General features: G+C 43.8%; 1 protein-coding gene across 3 annotated transcripts; it reads left to right on the top strand.

The window, feature by feature from the left end:
- Positions 1-9: 9 nt before the first annotated feature.
- On the top strand, positions 10-15,507 carry PBLD (phenazine biosynthesis like protein domain containing). Of its 3 annotated transcripts, none has more exons than XM_079977368.1 (9): positions 10-192; positions 6,914-7,013; positions 7,853-7,951; positions 8,036-8,145; positions 8,231-8,260; positions 9,552-9,640; positions 10,098-10,276; positions 14,015-14,077; positions 15,105-15,507. In XM_079977368.1, exons 2-9 carry the CDS (start codon positions 6,953-6,955, stop codon positions 15,215-15,217), a joined length of 744 nt encoding a protein of 247 aa, XP_079833494.1. In that variant the 5' UTR covers positions 10-192; positions 6,914-6,952; the 3' UTR covers positions 15,218-15,507. The 3 variants fall into 3 exon arrangements, with proteins under 3 accessions (XP_079833494.1, XP_079833495.1, XP_079833493.1); XM_079977369.1 differs by lacking the exon at positions 10-192 and adding an exon at positions 823-934; XM_079977367.1 differs by lacking the exon at positions 10-192 and adding an exon at positions 3,028-3,240.
- Positions 15,508-19,078: the final 3,571 nt, after the last annotated feature.

The following is a 19,078-nucleotide window of genomic DNA, read 5'->3' as shown; positions in this document are numbered from 1 at the left end:
CTGCGTAATCCCACTCGTTGATGCTTTCGGCCTTGATAAGCAGGTGTTTTCAAGGTACCTGTTGCTAATGCTGTGCCAGTAAGGCCAGTGAGTTCAAAATAATGGGACCATAATTTAACGACACTACCCATGGAAAAAAGGACATATGGCATCCCTACCAGCCAGCTACTAAGTCACAACTCACCACAATAGGTCAGAAACTGTCTTATGTGTAAACACAAGTCTTTGTAATACAAAAGGAGCACGTTTAGTTTCAGTTGACAGAATACTGGAGAGTCTGTTAAGGAGCTTAAATAGCAACAAGGAGAAAATAAATAGTGACGCTGTTTGCAATTGTGTCACATTGAGTGTAAGAAGCGTTGCCAGGGTCTTGGATATTCCTTCAATGGATTATTCAGTGAAATCCTATTATTGGCATCTGTCTGTCTCAAGAGGCAATGGAAGAAGTGTACCATATGAGAGCAGCAGGGAGGTGGATATGTCAAAGAGAGTTGAGACACAGCCTTGTTTCATGCCTCTCTTTCTAGGGAAGGTGTCCAAGGATGAACCATCATACTGGACAGTGCTGCATATGTTCTTCTGAAAAGACGCAATCATCTTGTAGAGCTTAGGCATCAAGTCTATCATGGCAGTGTACAAGGGGCATGTTTGGTCCCAGCATTTCTCCCACAACTGGTGCAGTGAGAGAATCATGTTGATCTCTGAGCTCTAAAGCCACATGGTGGCTCGGGATATCGTATCATTCTGCATTGGGGAGGAACAGTCCTGTTCAAACTGACATTTATTTTGGGAATATTGGAAGGTGCTGAGGAGCACCAGTGATTCACCTAGTTCAGTACTGTCTACACACTGACAATGACTCCAGGGATTCATACAGAGATCTGTACCTGGTCCTGCAAGGGTTTGACCTGGGGACCTTTTGCATTCAAAGCAAGTAAGTGCTCTACTACTTCATATCTGATGTTTCCTCCCTTTATGGTCTTGATTTATGGCTACTACTAAAATGAGGCTGCATTTTAAGCTGTATTTTAATTAACTGTCCCGCCTCCTATTATGTTTTATTGTAATTTATATTTGGTGTTAGCCACCCTGAGCCTGGCCTGGGCAGGGAGGGCGGGATATTAATAAATTATTATTATTAATATTATTATTCATTTACATTTGAAAAGTAAATTGCCCACTAGTCCTGGAATTGCAGTGCTCAGAGCATGGGGCGGCAAACTAAGGCCCTTGAGCCGGATCAGGCCCAATTGCCTTCTGGATCTGGGCCGCAGACGATCCAGAAATCGCTGTGTGGATCGCCAGCGCGTGCATTCTTTCCCTTTCTCTCTCCCTCACACAGCAGTGGCGGCGCCTCCTCCCTCCTGGTTTCTCCCTGCTCTGCCTAGAGAAGGAAGGGGGCTGGGCTTTGTTGGTGCCAGCAGCAGCAGCGCTCGAGCCGCTGCCATTTTAAGCAGCCTCTCTCTGGAGCCCTTTTGCGCACCGCTCATCGTCCCTCCGCCGCTGCCAGCCCCTGCTGCTCGCAAGACACAGGTAAGCAGCTCGTGGTGCTCTTGCATCATTCTCCTCCCCCAAATATAGTCAGGCCTCCCACAAGGTCTAAAGGACAGTGGACCGGCCCCCTGCTGAAAAAGTTTGCTGACCCCTGGCTCAAAGGAACGACACACTGCCCCCATCTTTCAGCCAGAGAACAAAGAGCCAATGGAAGGTTATACCTCCTGCCTCCTAGGAAGAATATCATGCAAAAGGGAAAAATAATCCTCACAGTTCCCAATCTGGTGTATCATAAGCCCTATTGATTTTAAAGTGATTAATGGGCAATGAGTATGCATGCTGATTCCAAAGAACAATCTTAAACTCATAACTTTTATTGCATCACAGAATAATTGCCCCTTAATGTTTAAAACATGATATACTGCTTGCCTAGGTAAACAACTGTTTCCAGAAAGGTATCTGTAATCATCTGTTGCAGCAAAAACAACAAATTATTGTTGCACCTTAAAGACAATTTCTTACTCTTCAAGGTGAGGACTCTTTTTAAAAAAAATAATTATGGCCCCCAAGCCCTATGGACACACAGGAATCGGCACCGCTGAACACACTATAAGACTTTTTTCTGAGTAAATGCGTAGAATTTCACGTCTATTGTGTTTCTTTCTACAGAGATAAACAGAAATAATTCTCCAAATTCAGTTAATAAAAATTAACTCCACACATAAATTAGCTTTTCTTGATGCTTAACCTTTAAAGAGGCCACCTTATCCTTTATATATCCATACAGTATATCCAACAGGTCACTGCAATGTTTCTTCCTAAAGTCCAGTAACGTAGCTAGCCTGCGGCAGGGGGGCGGTCTGCACTGGGGGGGGGTAGGGCACCATGGGAGTCTGTGCTGTGCATCAGGGGTTGGGATTCTGGGCAGCAGAGGAGTTTGAGGGTGGAACCGTGGTTGCTGGGCATCTTGGATGCTGCAAGGGGGCGGAGCCACTTCCCATCCCTAAAATCCACAACTTCCTAAAAAAGCTCAGTAAGCTGCTGGTGGTTGCTACACTGCTGATAAAGTCCCCCAAATATCAGAAACTGGCTCCACAGTAACTCAGAACAAGGCTTTCTGTGTTGCTGCTCCATTCTGTGGAACAGCAACCCTGTTGAAATATACCAGGCATGCACTATCTGTACTTTCTAAAACAATGGAAGACGTTTCTGTGTGAACAAGGTTTTCCAGCAGCTCAAAAATCCTTTGCCACAGATGTTCATTTTGTATTGTTTTTAAACCTACAGTATATTCAGTTATTTTTTATATAGTTTTAAAAACCATTTCAGCTGTTTTTATGATATATTTGTAAATCACATTGACACACATGTAAAAGGGAATTTATAATTTCAGCAACAGTCATTAAAATAATGTTGGAATTTCTTATAAATATAGGGAAAATGTTAAAAATGTGATTGCTGGGCTGGGACATGTAAGGAAGAAAAAAAGGAAAATAAGTGTTGGCAAAGCTACCAGTTTTTTGTACTCACTTGGTGTAACATTACACTTGTAATATTTCACTTGGTGTAATATTAACTCAGCCATTTATGCAACAGCTGAGAAGATGAGTCAGCAGTTTGCAAAACTCCATTTTTAAAAGCAGCCAAGAATAAGGGAAGAAAATGCAGATTTCTATTTTCACAGTTGATGCCTTTACAGATCAGCCGTTTTCTGGAAATCCTGCAGCTGTTTGTCTTCTTGAAGATGTAAGTTTTTGAAACTTGTCTTTACCAGAATGCTGATGTTTGTCAGGGAAAGCCTGTGGCTCAGTGGCAGAGCATCAGCATTGCATGCAGAAGTTCCTAGGCTCAGTCCCCAACATCTCCAGGTAGTATTGCTGGGAGAGATGTTGCCTGAAACCCTGGAGAGCTGTAGACATAATGAGCTAGATAAACCAATGGCCTGACTCAGTGTAGGGCAGCTCCCTACATTACAAAACTTTGCTGTGTGTGACTGGTGCCAGTTATGTTAATTTTTAGTGATGCTTTTCTTGACTAAGGATTGGTTTGTTGTGGGTACAGAAAATTCCTGTGCTGTTTATCTGGCCCAGTGTTTTTCAAAAGTTCCTGCCCTCAGGAAACTTTTCACAGTAATGTCAAGAATTCCAGGAAGCATTTCTGCAGTTAATGTTTCCCTCACTGAAAAATCCCTGCTAAGTTTTCCAGAGTTTTTTAGAACACAGATTGAATTCCAAATTAGCCTATTTCATAAGCACTGGCAGTCATATTTATGAAACAGTTGTGCACAATGCTTAGATTTAATCTGATTTAGTCGTATTGATTTAAACAAAGCCCAACCCAAGGTATTTTGTCAACCAAGTACGACTGAAAAATGTCAATTGCTACTTTTTAAGGTGTTCCAGCCCCTTCAACGGCATAGCATCTTTTTATGATCTGTGATCATGACTACAGTGGTACCTCTGGTTACAAACTTAATTCGTTCCGGAGGTCCATTCTTAACCTGAAACCGTTCTTAACCTGAGGTACCACTTTTGCTAATGGGGTCTCCCACTGCCACCGCGCCACCGACACACAATTTCTGTTCTCATCCTGAGGTAAAGACCTTAACCCGAGGCACTACTTCCGGGTTAGCGGAGTCTGTAACCCGAGTGTTTGTGACCCAAGGTACCACTGTACTGCTGTGCCACAATCAAGAAGTAGAAAATAACCTTAGATCAGGCAGTGATCAGGCCACTCCTATGGAAACTGGACCTGGACCCTGAAGATACTAACATTCTAGCCTTCTTGGACAAATATTTGAATGTTTCTAGGCACTTGTGGATGATAGTGGCATTTGAAGAACTAGATCCCCTCATTCAGAAAAGCTCCTCCATAAGAGAAGGCAGTGGATTGACTCCAAAAAACACATGAAGGTCATCAACTTGGTGCCTACAGGTGCCATGGCACCCTCAGGTTGACAGTCTTAGATAATGTACTGGATGGACCAATAGTCTGACTCAGTATGAGACTTTTTTCCATGTTTGTTCCTAACAAGTTCTTTTCCTGTTTGTGCATGTGTTGCCCACTGGATTTTATTTGTGCCTTTTGCCCCTCTCTGTCCCTTGCACCCTTATCTGCCTTTCTTTGTGCTCTTTGTCTCCCTGTAATCTCAGCACTTTCTCATACGTCTGTAACCTTTGTCAATGAATTCCTCTTGTGCCTGTCTGAATCCATTGCTCAGCAGCTTTTTTGGCTGGTGTTTAAGAATGTTTGGCCACACAACTACACTGGCTGTGCTCAGGAGTGCTGTGCCAAGGATTCAGTAGCTCAATTGGCATGCCATCTCTGTCTCTGGATGCCCATTTGCAAATATGTACTTGTACAGTGGTACCTCAGGTTACATATGCTTCAGGTTACATACGCTTCATGTTACAAACTCCGCTAACCCAGAAATAGTGCTTCAGGTTAAGAACTTTGCTTCAGGATAAGAACAGAAATCGTGCTCCGGCGGTGTGGCAGCAGCAGGAAGCCCCATTAGCTAAAGTGGTGCTTCAGGTAAAGAACAGTTTCAGGTTAAGTACGGACCTCCGGAATGAATTAAGTACTTAACCTGAGGTACCACTGTATCTTGAATCATTAAATCTTGGACCATGTATTGCAGAGCTTTCCAAACTTTTCATGTTGGTGACACACTTTTTAGACATGCATTATTTCATGACACAGTAATTCAGTTTTACTAGCCAACCAGAGGTTAAACTAACCACTTTTCAGCCCCGAAAGGAGCGTGGGGAGCGTTCATGTGACACATCTACACACTGCAGCTGACACACTAACATGTCCGGCACAGTTTGGAAAGCTCTGATGTATCGTATATATGTGACTTGACCTTTAGACTGTGGTTTGGCTAATTTTCTAGAGTTATGTACCCTCTGCATATAGTTTTTTATTGTTTCTCCATGCCATGCCATACAGCCTGCTTCCTCAACCTCGGCCCTCCAGATGTTTTTGAGACTACAATTCCCATCATCCCTGAGCACTGCTCCTACTAGCTAGGGATCATGGGAGCTGTAGGCCAAAAACATCTGGAGGGCTGAGGTTGAGGAAGCCTGCCATACAGGAAGGATTGTTCCAAAGCTGTTTGGTTGGGGGGGCAGGGTAGCCCAGATTTCCTCATCCTCCCATCTTTTATTGATTTGTCTTTTGGGGGGGAGTGGGGGTACAGAGACATTTTCCTGATTGTTCCCAAGCTGTTGAGGTTTTCTTGGTGGGGAGAGGGAAGGAGCCCAGTGCAGAAGGATCATAATTATTTTCTTTTCCTGGATTGTTCCCAAGTTGCTTGAGGCTGGGGGAGTGCAGAGTCATTATCATAACCTTTATTATCATCATTATTATCATGTTTCCCCTGATTTTTCCCAAATGTTATGGGGGAGGCATTTCAAGGGCATCATTAGTAGTACAGTAGTACCTTGGAAGTTGAACGGAATCCATTCCGGAAGTCTGTTCGACTTCCAAAACTTTCGAAAACCAAGGCGTGATTTCCAATTGGCTGCAGGAAGCTCCTTCAGCCAATCAGAAGCCCCATCTGACGTACATTCATAAACTGGAACACTCACTTCCAGGTTTGCGGCGTTCAGGAGCCAAAACGTTGGACTCCCAAGGCGTTTGGGATCCAAAGTACGACTGTATCATCACCGTTTTTTCCTACTTAGCCTGCTGCCGGGATTGTTCCCAAGTTGTTGGGGGTGAGCACAGCACAAAGGCAGAAACATTAGTAATATCATCTCATACACCCTAATTTGGGCATGGTCATGTTTATTTAGTTGAATGAACAGGTCCCCCATAAAGGACTGTGCACAGGGCCCCACAAACCCCTGGGTCAGTTAGGTCAAAATAAGAAAACACAGGATTGCTATATTTCAAAACTACCACAAGATGGTGCTAGTTAGTTGTCTGAGTTTGTGGGTTTCTGTTTTGTTTTGCTTTGCTGGGTCATTCCATATCAAGTGATCCAACTTTTTCACCTCATGTCATCCAGTTTTCTTAATATTTTGTACACTTGCTGAATGATCAAAACTAAGTTTATCCAGTTTGTGAAGAACTTAAACTTAGTTTTGATCATTCAACAAGTGTTTTTACTATACATCCAGATTTTCCCAGCAATTCCCGCCCTGCTATGTCAAGGGAATTCCAGACGTATTGTATGGTATCTCATAGGGAACTGCCTCCTAATGGCAGAGGTGATGTTTGGGGTGGCTTGCAGGTTATTTTTTTAGTTCTTCATTCCTACTGCTTCTGCATCTCTGTTGAATAAGAAACAGTACCATGAACCTATTTAAGCTTCATGTGTAATGCTAGGCTCTTTGTTTATCAGGTCTTTTATTTTGCTGTAAAATAAATAATACCAATTCACAGGCAATTATTTGATTTTTTAAAAAAATAGGAACTGGAAGAAGGTTGGCACCAAAAAATCGCAACAGAAATGAACCTCTCAGAAACGGCATTCATCAGAAAACTGCATCCTACTGATGACTTTGCAAGAAGTAAGACTACATTAAAATAAGCGGTAATTTTCAGTTGACTTCAGCAGAAGGTATCCCCTGCTTAAAAATATTAAGGAAGGTTGATACTTTAATTAGTAGACTATAATGTAAGTTGAGGCAATAAATACTTGGTGTATAAACATACTACAGACCTAATCTGGTTTAACAGTTAAACTTTTTTCCCAAGGAACCCTGGGAATTCTACAATTTCTAATGTGGCAGAGTGGACTGTATTGCTTAAGACTAAAGCAGAGAGATACCACTGAATGCTCCTTTGTATAAAATCTCCCTGCAAGCAGAAAAGTAGCAGAAGGGGTGACACAGATTAAAGAATTTTTATTCCTAATCTGCTAGCTTTCTTACAGAGAATTAAAACAACAACTCAGAGATGCATTAAGAATGGCATCTGTCACATGCAACCTGGAGTGGTGTTACCAACTCTTGCCACCTCAGGAATGCGCCATCTCATTTTGTAGCACAGGCAGTCCAGGGCGTAGTTCCATCTCATTTTCTTCATCTTGGAGGAATTTTCATCTGTGGAACATTTTTAGCTGACACACACAATAGCCTATAGGGAGGCTACTGATTCATCTTCTCAAATACCTACCATACCCATACTTCCATTTTTAAAAATTAATATCGGTCATTGGCATGTTACAAATAGATGGGTGTTTTCTTTCTGTTTTATCAAAGAAAACCACAGGTGTTATGTGGAAAGGGATTCACATGCAGTAACACTATAAAAGGGCAAGTAAATGGCTGAAAATCTGGTGTGATACAGCCGTAAAGCTACAGGAAGAGTTTACTGTAAACCTGACTCTTGAATTTTCTTTTCCTAGGTTCCCATTTTGGATTAAGGTGGTTTACACCAGCTAAGGAGGTCCCACTCTGTGGCCACGCTACCCTTGCCTCAGCAGCTGTGTTATTCCACAACAAGAGTAATTAACATTTAAGCTATAAGTTATTTGCAAATATACCTTTCAACCTATATTACAGTTATATGTTTCTAATTTTAAAAACAGAAAATGTGAATTCAACCCTCACTTTCGTAACTCTGAGTGGAGAATTAAATGCCAGACAAGCAGGCGATCGTATTATCCTGGACTTACCTCTTTATCCTACTTATCCACAGGTTAGATAAACTTAAATTGCCAGCATTTTTCCAAAAGATTAGTTAAGAGCAATCATTGTATACATATTTATTTCTTTTCATCCAGGATTTCCAGGAAGTGGAAAAGTTAGTGAAGGTAATTCGTGTAATCCTTATATTATTTATTGTGATTTTATTAAATGTATAGTGAATAACAGAGAGTATTCCAACAATTCAGCATCATCATCCTTATTACTGCGCTATACACTTTTGCAGAGTGAGGCATGTCTAACCCTGCAAGGGACTGCCGGTAAACCTCTATGTCAGTGGTTTCCAATTACTACAGATCTTCTGTTTTTCCAAAGCCAACCCATCAACCCCCTACTTTTAAAATTTTTGATATATGGTAGCTTTTGTTACGTGAATGGTGCCATGGACACCCTGGGTGGGTTACATAGACACCCCCCCCCCCGGGCTCTACGGGCCACCAATTGGGCACCACTGCTCTATGCCATACACATTATACATCGTTATGTCTCTTTCCCCATGCCATATTGGCCTGCATGTAGCAAGCATCCTCTGTACCTCAAATTATGCAGATGCAATTTGAATATTTATGAAACATTTGATTAATCATCGATGCTAGCTCTGTGATAAAAGATTTTATTCCAGGTAGTGCCACTATATTAGATTAGTTACTGTGTCCATATTGCAAAATTGTTCCATTAATAAAGTAGGGAAAGTCTGTGGTTTGTGGTGAACAGAACTGGGCTCAAATCTACATTTGGACATTAGGTACACTTTGGGCCTGACCCCAACTTTCAGTCTAGCCTACTGTGCAAGGCTGTTGTGAGGATAAAATGGGATAATCATGCACACTAGGGGTTACATTAGAGAGTATGGGTGCTTCTTGGTTTTTGACAGATCCAATTAAAGGAGTAGAGACTGAGCTGCATTAATAGTGTCAAGGTACTGTGGGAGGAGATGAAAAGTGAATGTATCTCTCCTTTCGGCTTTGAAGATCTCAGCCAAATTATCTCTGAGCTCTTGGGCACCAGTCCATGTGTTTAAGAGTGGCTTCTCCAAATGTTCTAAACAAACTAGGAGGAATCTGAGTGAGCAGACAGAAAACACATGTAGACTGCATGTTCTTTTTCTGTGTTTATTTGCACCATATGAAGCTTGAGCCCTGTACGTCATCCTGATGCAAATATGAGTAAGCTCTCTCTGCATCTGGAGCACACACACAACTTATTCCAGAGGGAGAGGGGTTTAAATTTGGGTTCTCAAAGTGTTAAGAAGAGGAAGTCATCTGTCTGTTCTCCCACACGTGTGCCTAAAATGTGTGCATCCTTTGATTTGACTGAGAATGTAATGCATCCTTAATGATTGTAATTTAGGAGATGCTCTAGTTCTTTGGGGTTCATCCTGTAATATTTTATTACCAGGCAGCTGTAGGCGATATGAATGTTCAAGATGTTCGCTATTCTCCTGACACAAAGAAGCTCCTTGTCTGCCTCAGTGATGCTTATGGAAGGTATATGTGTTTTTCTACAAATTTCATTAGCTATTAGCAAGGCTGGGGAATATTTGGCACGCCGGATGGTTGCTGGATTGCAGCTCCCCTCATTGTTGACCATTGGCTGTGCTGGCTTGGGCTGATGGAAGTTGGACTCCAACAAGGTCTAGGGGGCCATAGGCTCGCCATCTTTGTTATATGTAAATTAATGTGAACCCCACCTCCCCTCCTTTGATGCCTTATTCTGTTTGACTGGCACTGCAAAACCCCTGGCGGGCACCAAGTTGGTGAAGGCTGTTGTAGACATTATACCAGTACTGGGCACTTGCTCTTACTGTCACTATCCTTACTTTAGATACCCAGAACTGCAGTATGTTTCAGTTCAGAATTGTTCTCACTGGGATGTTTTAGCTTTAAATTTGCATGCATAGGAAAAATATATTTAAATATTTAACATTTCATGCTTAACCTCAAGGTCTGATTTGGAGAAAATACAAGTGAATGGCCAAGAACTTTTGCTGGCTGAGAAGACTGGGAAAGTCCAAGGATTAATAGTCACACTTAAAGGAGATTTCCACGGAAAACATGAAAGCTATGACTTTTTCTCTCGATACTTTGCTCCATGGGTTGGAATTTTAGAAGATCCTGTCACAGGTGTGTTTGTGTGTTTAAGCAGGGCTTTGCTCTCATTTTTATTAAACATAGGGGAATAATTCCTGTTGGAAGCTTTAGGTAAAAGTAAAGGGACCCCTGACCATTATGTCCAGTCATGGCCGACTGGGATTGCGGCGCTCATCTCACTTTATTGGCCGAGGGAGCTGGTGTACAGCTTCCGGGTCATGTGGCCAGCATGACTAAGCCACTTCTGGCGAACCAGAGCAGCGCACGGAAACACCATTTACCTTCCCGCCAGAGCAGTACCTATTTATCTACTTGCACTTGACGTGCTTTCAAACTGCTAGGTTGGCAGGAGCAGGAACCGAGCAACGGGAGCTCACCCCGTCGCGGGGATTCAAACCGCTGACCTTCTGATCAGCAAGCCCTAGGCTCTGTGGTTTAACCCACAGCGACACCCGTGTCCCTTCACCACCCGCGTCCCTTGTTGGAAGCTTTACTATGTACAAAATTCAGATGAACTGCTGGGCTACTCTGCTGTAACAAAAAACAAAAAAAGCCAATGATACCTTTAACAAATGAGCAAAATGAGCTTTTACTCTCATCAGATACATCTGTTGAGGCAGGTTTTTGCCTATGAATGCCCATGGCACTATACATGGCCAAGCATTATTTGTTATATGTAACTATTTTGGATTAACATGATAGCTTAAAAAAAATACATGTGTATATAGATGTGCCTATTTGGTGTTTAAAACCCTTAAGAGATTCTTGAAATAGAAAAGTAAATGAATCAACAATAAAATGGATGCTAGATGCTATATTGTTCAGGAGGACCACATGCACATGAGTGAGTTTTAGTTTTGGTATAATTTGAAAGGTTGACCTAGAACTAGTGAAGGACAAATAAAAATAAAATATACCACAATCAATATTTATAATGGCTTTTAACACACACTCAAAAGCTTGGTGTTTATGGGTTCTTGTTGTTTAAAAAACCAATTTGATAAAATATGGTCATCTGTCAAGTCTTCCCACTCTACCATGTTGAAGAAACAGAGTCCTGGAAGGTAGTATTTGTATACAGCCTTATACCCTTGGATCTCAGGACGGTTCAAAAAATAAAATCACATATAAAAATCACAATGTAAAAAACAGAAAATACATAATAAAAACAAAAAAGCAATGACAACCCAATAATCCCCCTTTCCACAATACATTTTAAAAGGGCATCAGATGTCAATCAGCCAAAGGCCTGGTTAAAGATAAATCTGCCTTCTTTCTTCAATTCTGGATGCTTTAGCCCCCATGACTGCAAGGCATGGAGGAGAATTCTAATGTGTGGAGATGTTCTGCACATCCCAAAGGTCTTTGCAGAATACTGCCCTTCCCCATGTGACAGCCAGTTTTCAAATGAGGATAATAATTCAGCCTTACCTTACCTAGGGGATGCTTTATCCCAAGTTGATGGCCTTTCAGCTGATTCCCTGGTGGCACGCTGGAATGCGGAGTTAACCAGGGCTATTGACTGTCTGGCTCCGAAGCGCCCTCTCCGATTGCATGGAGCCCGGACAGCCCCGTGGTTCTCCCCGGAGCTGAGGGTGATGAAACAATCGTTGAGACGGCTAGAGCGCCGGTGGCGGAAAACTCATTCTGAATCAGACCGGACACGGGTTAGAGCTCAACGTCGAGCCTACCAAGTGGCAATGGCGACGGCGAAGAGGGCCTTCTTCGCCGCCTCCATTGCATCTGCAGAAAACAGCAGCAGGAGACTTTTTCAGGTGGTTCGCAGTTTATCGGAACCACCTGTACCACCGGGGCCTGGTAGGGACCCCAAGATCTCCTGCAATGCTTTTGCAAAGTTTTTTGCAGATAAAATCGCTCAGATTCAGAAGGAAGTAGACTCCACAGTGGGAGCAGGGCCAGGGCGGGAGAGTGCTAGAGTTCTGTCTGGTCCTGTTATATGGGATCAATTCCAATCTGTTACCTCCGAGGATGTGGACAGGCTGCTTGGACGAGTGAAACCGACCACCTGTCTTCTTGATCCTTGCCCATCCTGGCTGATAAAAGCGAGCCGGGAAGGGCTGGGCGATGGGCTTTGCGGGGTGGTGAATGCTTCCCTCTGTGAGGGAGCCTTCCCAGACCCGCTGAAAGAGGCGGTCATTAAACCGCTTCTTAAAAAAACATCTTTAGACCCGGCCAATTTGGCCAACTATCGCCCAGTCTCAAATCTTCCATTCTTGGGCAAGGTGATTGAGCGGGTGGTTGCTGAACAACTCCAAGCACGCCTGGAGGAAACGGACCATTTGGATCCCTTCCAATCGGGATTCAGGCCTCACCATGGGACTGAAACTGCCTTGGTCGCGCTGGTTGATGATCTCCGGCGGGCTAGGGACAAAGGTGAGAGCTGTTTCCTAGTTCTGCTGGATCTCTCAGCGGCCTTTGACACCATCGACCATAACATCCTTCTGGACCGTCTAGAGGGGCTGGGAGCTGGGGGCACTGTTATACAGTGGTTCCGCTCCTTCCTCCTGGGCCGTGTTCAGAAAGTGGTGGTGGGGGATGAGTGTTCAGACCCTTGGGCCCTCACTTGTGGGGTACCTCAGGGTTCCGTCCTCTCCCCCATGCTTTTTAACATCTATATGAAGCCGCTGGGAGAGATCATCAGGGGGTTTGGACTGGGTGTTCATCAGTATGCAGATGACACCCAGCTCTACCTCTCCTTTAAATCAGAACCAGTGAAGGCGGTGAAGGTCCTGTGTGAGTGCCTGGAGGCGGTTGGAGGTTGGATGGCGGCTAACAGATTGAGGTTGAATCCTGACAAGACAGAAGTACTGTTTTTGGGGGACAGGAGGCGGGCAGGTGTGGAGGATTCCCTGGTCCTGAATGGGGTAACTGTGCCCCTGAAGGACCAGGTGCGCAGCCTGGGAGTCATTTTGGACTCACAGCTGTCCATGGAGGCACAGGTTAACTCTGTGTCCAGGGCAGCTGTCTACCAGCTCCACCTGGTACGCAGGCTAAGACCCTACCTTCCCGCGGACTGTCTCGCCAGAGTGGTGCATGCTCTGGTTATCTCACGCTTGGACTACTGCAACGCGCTCTACGTGGGGCTACCTTTGAAGGTGACCCGGAAACTGCAATTAATCCAGAATGCGGCAGCTAGACTGGTGACTGGGAGTGGCCGCCGGGACCACATAACACCGGTTCTGAGAGATCTGCACTGGCTCCCAGTACGTTTCCGAGCACGATTCAAAGTGTTGGTGCTGACCTTTAAAGCCCTAAACGGCCTCGGTCCTGTATACCTGAAGGAGCATCTCCACCCCCATCGTTCAGCCCGGACACTGAGATCCAGCGCCGAGGGCCTTCTGGCGGTTCCCTCATTGCGAGAAGTGAGGCTACAGGGAACCAGGCAGAGGGCCTTCTCGGTAGTGGCGCCCGACCTGTGGAACGCCCTCCCATCAGATGTCAAAGAGATAAAGAATTATTTGACATTCAGAAGACATCTTAAGGCAGCCCTGTTCAGGGAAGTTTTTAATATGTAATGCTGTATTGTTTTTAACACTGATTGGGAGCCGCCCAGAGTGGCTGGGGAAACTCAGCCAGATGGGCGGGGTATAAATAATAAATTATTATTATTATTAAAATTATTATTATTATTATTACCTTACTGTGGCATTATAAGGATTATTTTTTAAAAATGCATGTGGTGTGCTTTGAACCCTAAAAATGTTACACTTTTTGGGTTATGATTATTACATCTTTTCATTTTCTTTCCAGGATCTGCTCATACTGTCTTAAGTAGTTACTGGTCACAACAACTGGGGAAAAAGGAAATGTGTGGTAAGAATCTCTCTTCAATTATAAGAATAAGCCTTAGGGCTCAATAATTTAATAAATGTAATCTGTTGAAAATAAAATCCACAGAAACTTTAATTACACATTAATTTTTCCTCCTGTTTAGCCAGAGGGTCTGAAGGCAAGCAAGGGTTCAGGAATGTATATGGGCACAGTGCTGTGCAAGGATCTCAGGTGTATTAGTTTTTCCACCCTTGCCAAAATTGATAAAAGAAGAAGAAATTTAAACCAAGCTGTTCTTTCCAGTTTGCATGCAGCAGGCTAAAATTACTGTGGCTTTCCTTCTAAAAATAAGAACCATAGGCAAGTGAAGATGATATTGGTCACTTAAAATCAATGGCAATATGTCTTTCAAGCCTGGATCTAAAGAAATACTTGTACAGTATTATTTTTAAGCTGTTTGGCTCTAGATGAGTATGGGATTTGCTGTCTCCATATCTACTTGAAACTGTAGATCAGTTCACACATTACTCTGGTGTGGGGTAATTTCGTGCTCACTCAGGAGCAGGGCCATGCGTTTAGCCCCATCCCCTGCATCCTTCCTCCAGACATGTGTTCCATGTGGTTGTCTGTAAAGGAATTCTTATATGTAAGACCTTACATGGGAGCAGGAGCTCGTGCATTAAGAGTTCCTTCACAGAGCTGTAAGTTCTGAAGAGACACTTTTCTTCCTAACTCAAAAACATGCCTTCTTTGAAGGCTCTTCTCTGGCCCCCAAAGGTGGAGGGAGCATGAGGAGAGACTGTGCAGCATGTAACATGCACATAGGCAGCAGAGTTTTGTGGGGGCAGGTGGAGTTTGCGTCCTCCCTATTTGCTGTCTAGGGTGAGGGCTTCACCATAGCCTGTCAGTGGATTGGCTCTGCTGAGTTCAGTAGTTCCATAGAGCTTTCCCCTTTCTTTAACCCATGTGCTGCTCATTAGTGACAACCAAGCATTGCAGCATGCATCGTTCATGGGGAACACAGATAATAGGAAATATAAATACAAGCCTCCCCCCTCTCTTTGTTTAGCATTTCAGTGTTCTGCTCGTGGAGGAAGGTTGAAGATTCTGCTTCGGCCTGATGGAAGAGTAGATGTCAGTGGCCAAACAGTCATTGTGTTGAAGGGTTTTTTGACCATTTAAGAAAATACGCTGAAAAAAGGAGAGAGAAAATAAAATGAAATAAAGCTCTTCGTCATTACAAATTTCCATTTCTTCTTATCGTTGCTGATGCAGATGAATATTTTACAGAGAAAACGACTACTTAAATCAAAAGGCAAAATGGACATAATTCAGAAGACAGGCAATTTAACTGAAGTTTGATTTTATAGTTTTATCTGATTTTTATTTGTTGCATTGCATATTTGTAAACTGCCCTGAGACTATTGTGGTATATAATTTTTAAAAAATTAAAATAAAATAAAATGTTTGTATATTTTTATTTCCATTACTATCCTCTTCCGTGCTATCCTGGCTTCTTGAGCCAGATCATAACAGATTAAGGAACACATTTATTTAATAATGTGTTGCAATTTCTGTCTAGCCCCTTTGTAACTGCTTGGGACAATTCATTCCATGACTGTTTAATCCTATCCTGGTAAATAGCTCTACGTATATAAGCTTGAATTTGGTAGACCTCTAAAGTAGAGTTAGAGACCGAATGCAATTCTCCAGACCTCTGCTTCATAACATCCTTTTGTATTTTTGCCTGGCTGGAATGTGCCCTTGAACTCTGGTGATGCCTCTTGCTTTCCTGTATCGAGGATAGAGAATGGTGTGTGGGTGTGTGGGTGTGTAGAAGCTAGTGTGTTGTACGCTGGTAAGATTTATATTAATTGCTCCACCCATTTTTGCCTCTGCCCCTACAAGCTTCAGCATCACATGGCCCCCAGAAGGTTGTCCAGAAGGGGATGTGGTTTTCAGGATGAAAAAGGTTCCCCAACCCTATTCTAAGGGATAGGAGGTTCATAACATTCTCCAGAAATGCAATTCAGGCCTGGTCGCAACAGTCTCCATCATATTTGAAATCAAGTCTCAGAAGCAAGTAAATCACACTCTGCAAGTTAGAGTTAACTCTTTATAAGCAAGAACATGATTTGCACAGACTTGGCCAAGTGTCAGGCCTAATGAGGACAGAAGCTCATCCCTGGTATGGCTGACCCCATGGATCAGTTGCCAAGACTAAAAGCCCCTGCCTCCCCATAGCTGCCTTAAGTCACCTCCAGGGTTTTTCTAAAGCAATATGAGACTGCACCTGCATGAAGCTAACTTCTTCACCCTTTTTATGCCTCTTCTTGTTCTAGCAAACTAGAGGGGAAGGGAGCTTGTTGCAGCAGGAACGGGAGACACCCGTGACTCTTCATCAGCCAGACTCATCTCTCCCTCTTGGCCTCTCTCATCCCCCTCTCCTGTTTCAGCTTCTGCCACTGATTCTGGACTTCTTTCTGCCAAAGACTCCCAACTTCCACCTCCTCCTCCCAGTCTCCTCTCTCTGACTACTCATCATTGTCCCACCACCAGTCCCCAAGCTCCGAGTTTTCTTCCCTTGTGGGTTTCCCAGCAGCTTCCTTCCACCATTCCTCTGTGTCCAACTAGTCCATTGCCTCAGTCCTGGTTGGTTCCCTCTTTATTTTTACCCCCCCCCCAAGGTCAAGCAGCTTGACTCATTGCTGCCACCATTTTAATTCCCTTATAATGCAGTACCACACTTTGCCCTGCACCCGCCACACACACCTGGAGCTGGCCCTCTTTCAATAACCTAAACATGTAATACACATATATCCACCTAATTCTGGATCCCCCAAGACTAGTTTGGGGGGGGGGGAGGAACTACAGAACTACAGAAATAAAAAATCTCTAAATAATACAGATAGTCACATGCAACTACTTGAAAATGGACGAGTGCCTTTCTTCGTGGTTGCCAGCAATCTGTTAATGTGAAACTGCCATGTGATTTAGAAGATAATTTGCTTCTTCATGATTTACAACTCCGAATAAGACCTCACCCAATTAAGGCATAAAGGTCAAATATTTGTCCATGTGGGGCCTGACGAGTGTGTACCTCTCATAGCAACTGACCTGAACCTCTTTGGGTAGGCTTCTTTAGAGGTTTTAAGCTCAAGTTGCCCTGAATAGTTTTCTATTAGGCATGTTGATTGTTGGGTTTGCATACGTGCAAAGAAGGGGAGCTGTACCAAGTTGAAATGCTAAAAGAGCATCTGCTATACAAATTCTGGCTATTGCCCTGTTTTAAGAACCTAAGAGCCATACTGGATCAGAACAAAGGTCCAGCATCCTGCTCTCACACTAGCCAGCCAGATGGAACGTGTAAGTAGGACCTTGAGTGCAACAGCATTCTCCCCACTTGTGATTTCCAGCAGCTGGTATTGGGCTGGCCAGTCCATATCGCGCTGCTAGTCCAAGTCTTGGATAGTTGAACAGGAGTAGTCTTACTGTTTGTGGCTGAATGCTTCACACCAACTGGCCTACCCAGGAGCGCCACACAGACAATAATTTACCTATATGAAATGTAGGTAAACTGTAGGACTACTGTAGCTGCACTAAGGAGGCAATTACTGTTCACCTGCCCAGATTTAACAAATAGACAATGCAGTTTTCTTTCCTGGGGGAATAAAATAATCAGCCGAGTCTAATAACTTTTTAAAAGCACGCCCTATCTAAATCTTCCTGACTAGACCAATATAGTTGCTGCTTAACGCAGATTTCTTTATTCATTGTGTTGGGCTTTTTGGTACAGTTTATTTTTTCTTTGTGTTCATTTCTGTGTAGTGCAGACAACAACAAAAAAAAGAAGCAGAGAGCTCAGGTGGGAGTCTGAGCTCTAAATGTGTTTGTAATCAACAGATTAGTTAATCAGCCATGATTTATTAATGATGAATTAATTATCCCTGATTTTGCATTTCTCCTGGCTAAATGGAGCTTTAAAGAGGTTATTTTATTAATCATCGTGGTGCTAATTGCAGACACTTACAGAAGGACTGCTAATTAAACATGCAACCGTGTGCAGAACGAGGCCTTGGCTGCTGAGAGTGGCAAGAATAGAAGACCTCGTTTTCTGAGCAGTGAAACTTCATTCCCCATGAAATATTACTGTGTTGACCTGACCATACTAATTAGTTGCCAAGATCTGTTTTAATACATTACAGTTTTTTCCATCAGCAAAAATAAAATACCTGGTTATATGTGTTTGTGGGATCTTTTGCTTCTTTTTGCATCCTCCCAACCTACACTGGAAAGTTCAGTGTGTTGTTCTTCCATTGCCTCTCCTTGCTACCATTCTAGAGGTAAGTCAATACCACCAGTGTTGTGCAGATCTGTGTCATGAACTGGCAGGACAACGAGGACGAGGGAGAGGATCCTGGCGAGGGGTGTAGCTGGGAATGGGACCCACCAGGGCAAGCAGAGGATGGAGAAGGAAGTACTCACAAGGGGATGGAGGATGGTGAGGGGATGGAGGTCAGTGCACAGGAACCAGAGCAGCAGGACCCATCACTAGAGCCAGAGGGGCCCCTGTCCCCATGTACATGGGCTGTGAGGTGTAGGGAGCAGTGGGAGTGGCACTCTAGGAGGCTGAGACAGGCAAGGGCCCGTAGCCCAGCTCTCTAGCTGGCCAAGTGGGGCTCACTACTTCTGGAAGGAGGGTTGTGATTCCTCAGCTGCAGTAGGCTTAGAACAGGTGAGAGACACCCGCCTCATCAAGCCCAGATGCTGCAATCAGCAGGCATAGTGTAAAAGGGAAGCAGAGCTGAGGTGAGGTGTTGTGTCTGCTCAACTGCCCTTGGCTTGGATGCTCCTGAACCACTTTGGGACTGTGCTTTAAGATTGTCTCTGGAGTTTATCCTGACTGGGACTTCAGACTTTGCTACTTGGATTGACCCTGGACTGTGTTTCCTGAACTTTGGACTTCGCTTGTGTGATCTGACACCCCCCTCCCCCCGACTTTGGACTTGCTACCAGGTAGGCCAAGGGTTCAACTTCAGGACA

The sequence above is a fragment of the Podarcis cretensis genome (assembly GCF_951804945.1).
Source record: "Podarcis cretensis genome assembly, chromosome: 5".
NCBI classification, from domain to species: domain Eukaryota; kingdom Metazoa; phylum Chordata; class Lepidosauria; order Squamata; family Lacertidae; genus Podarcis; species Podarcis cretensis.
This window is presented reverse-complemented; position numbering and strand designations above follow the sequence as displayed.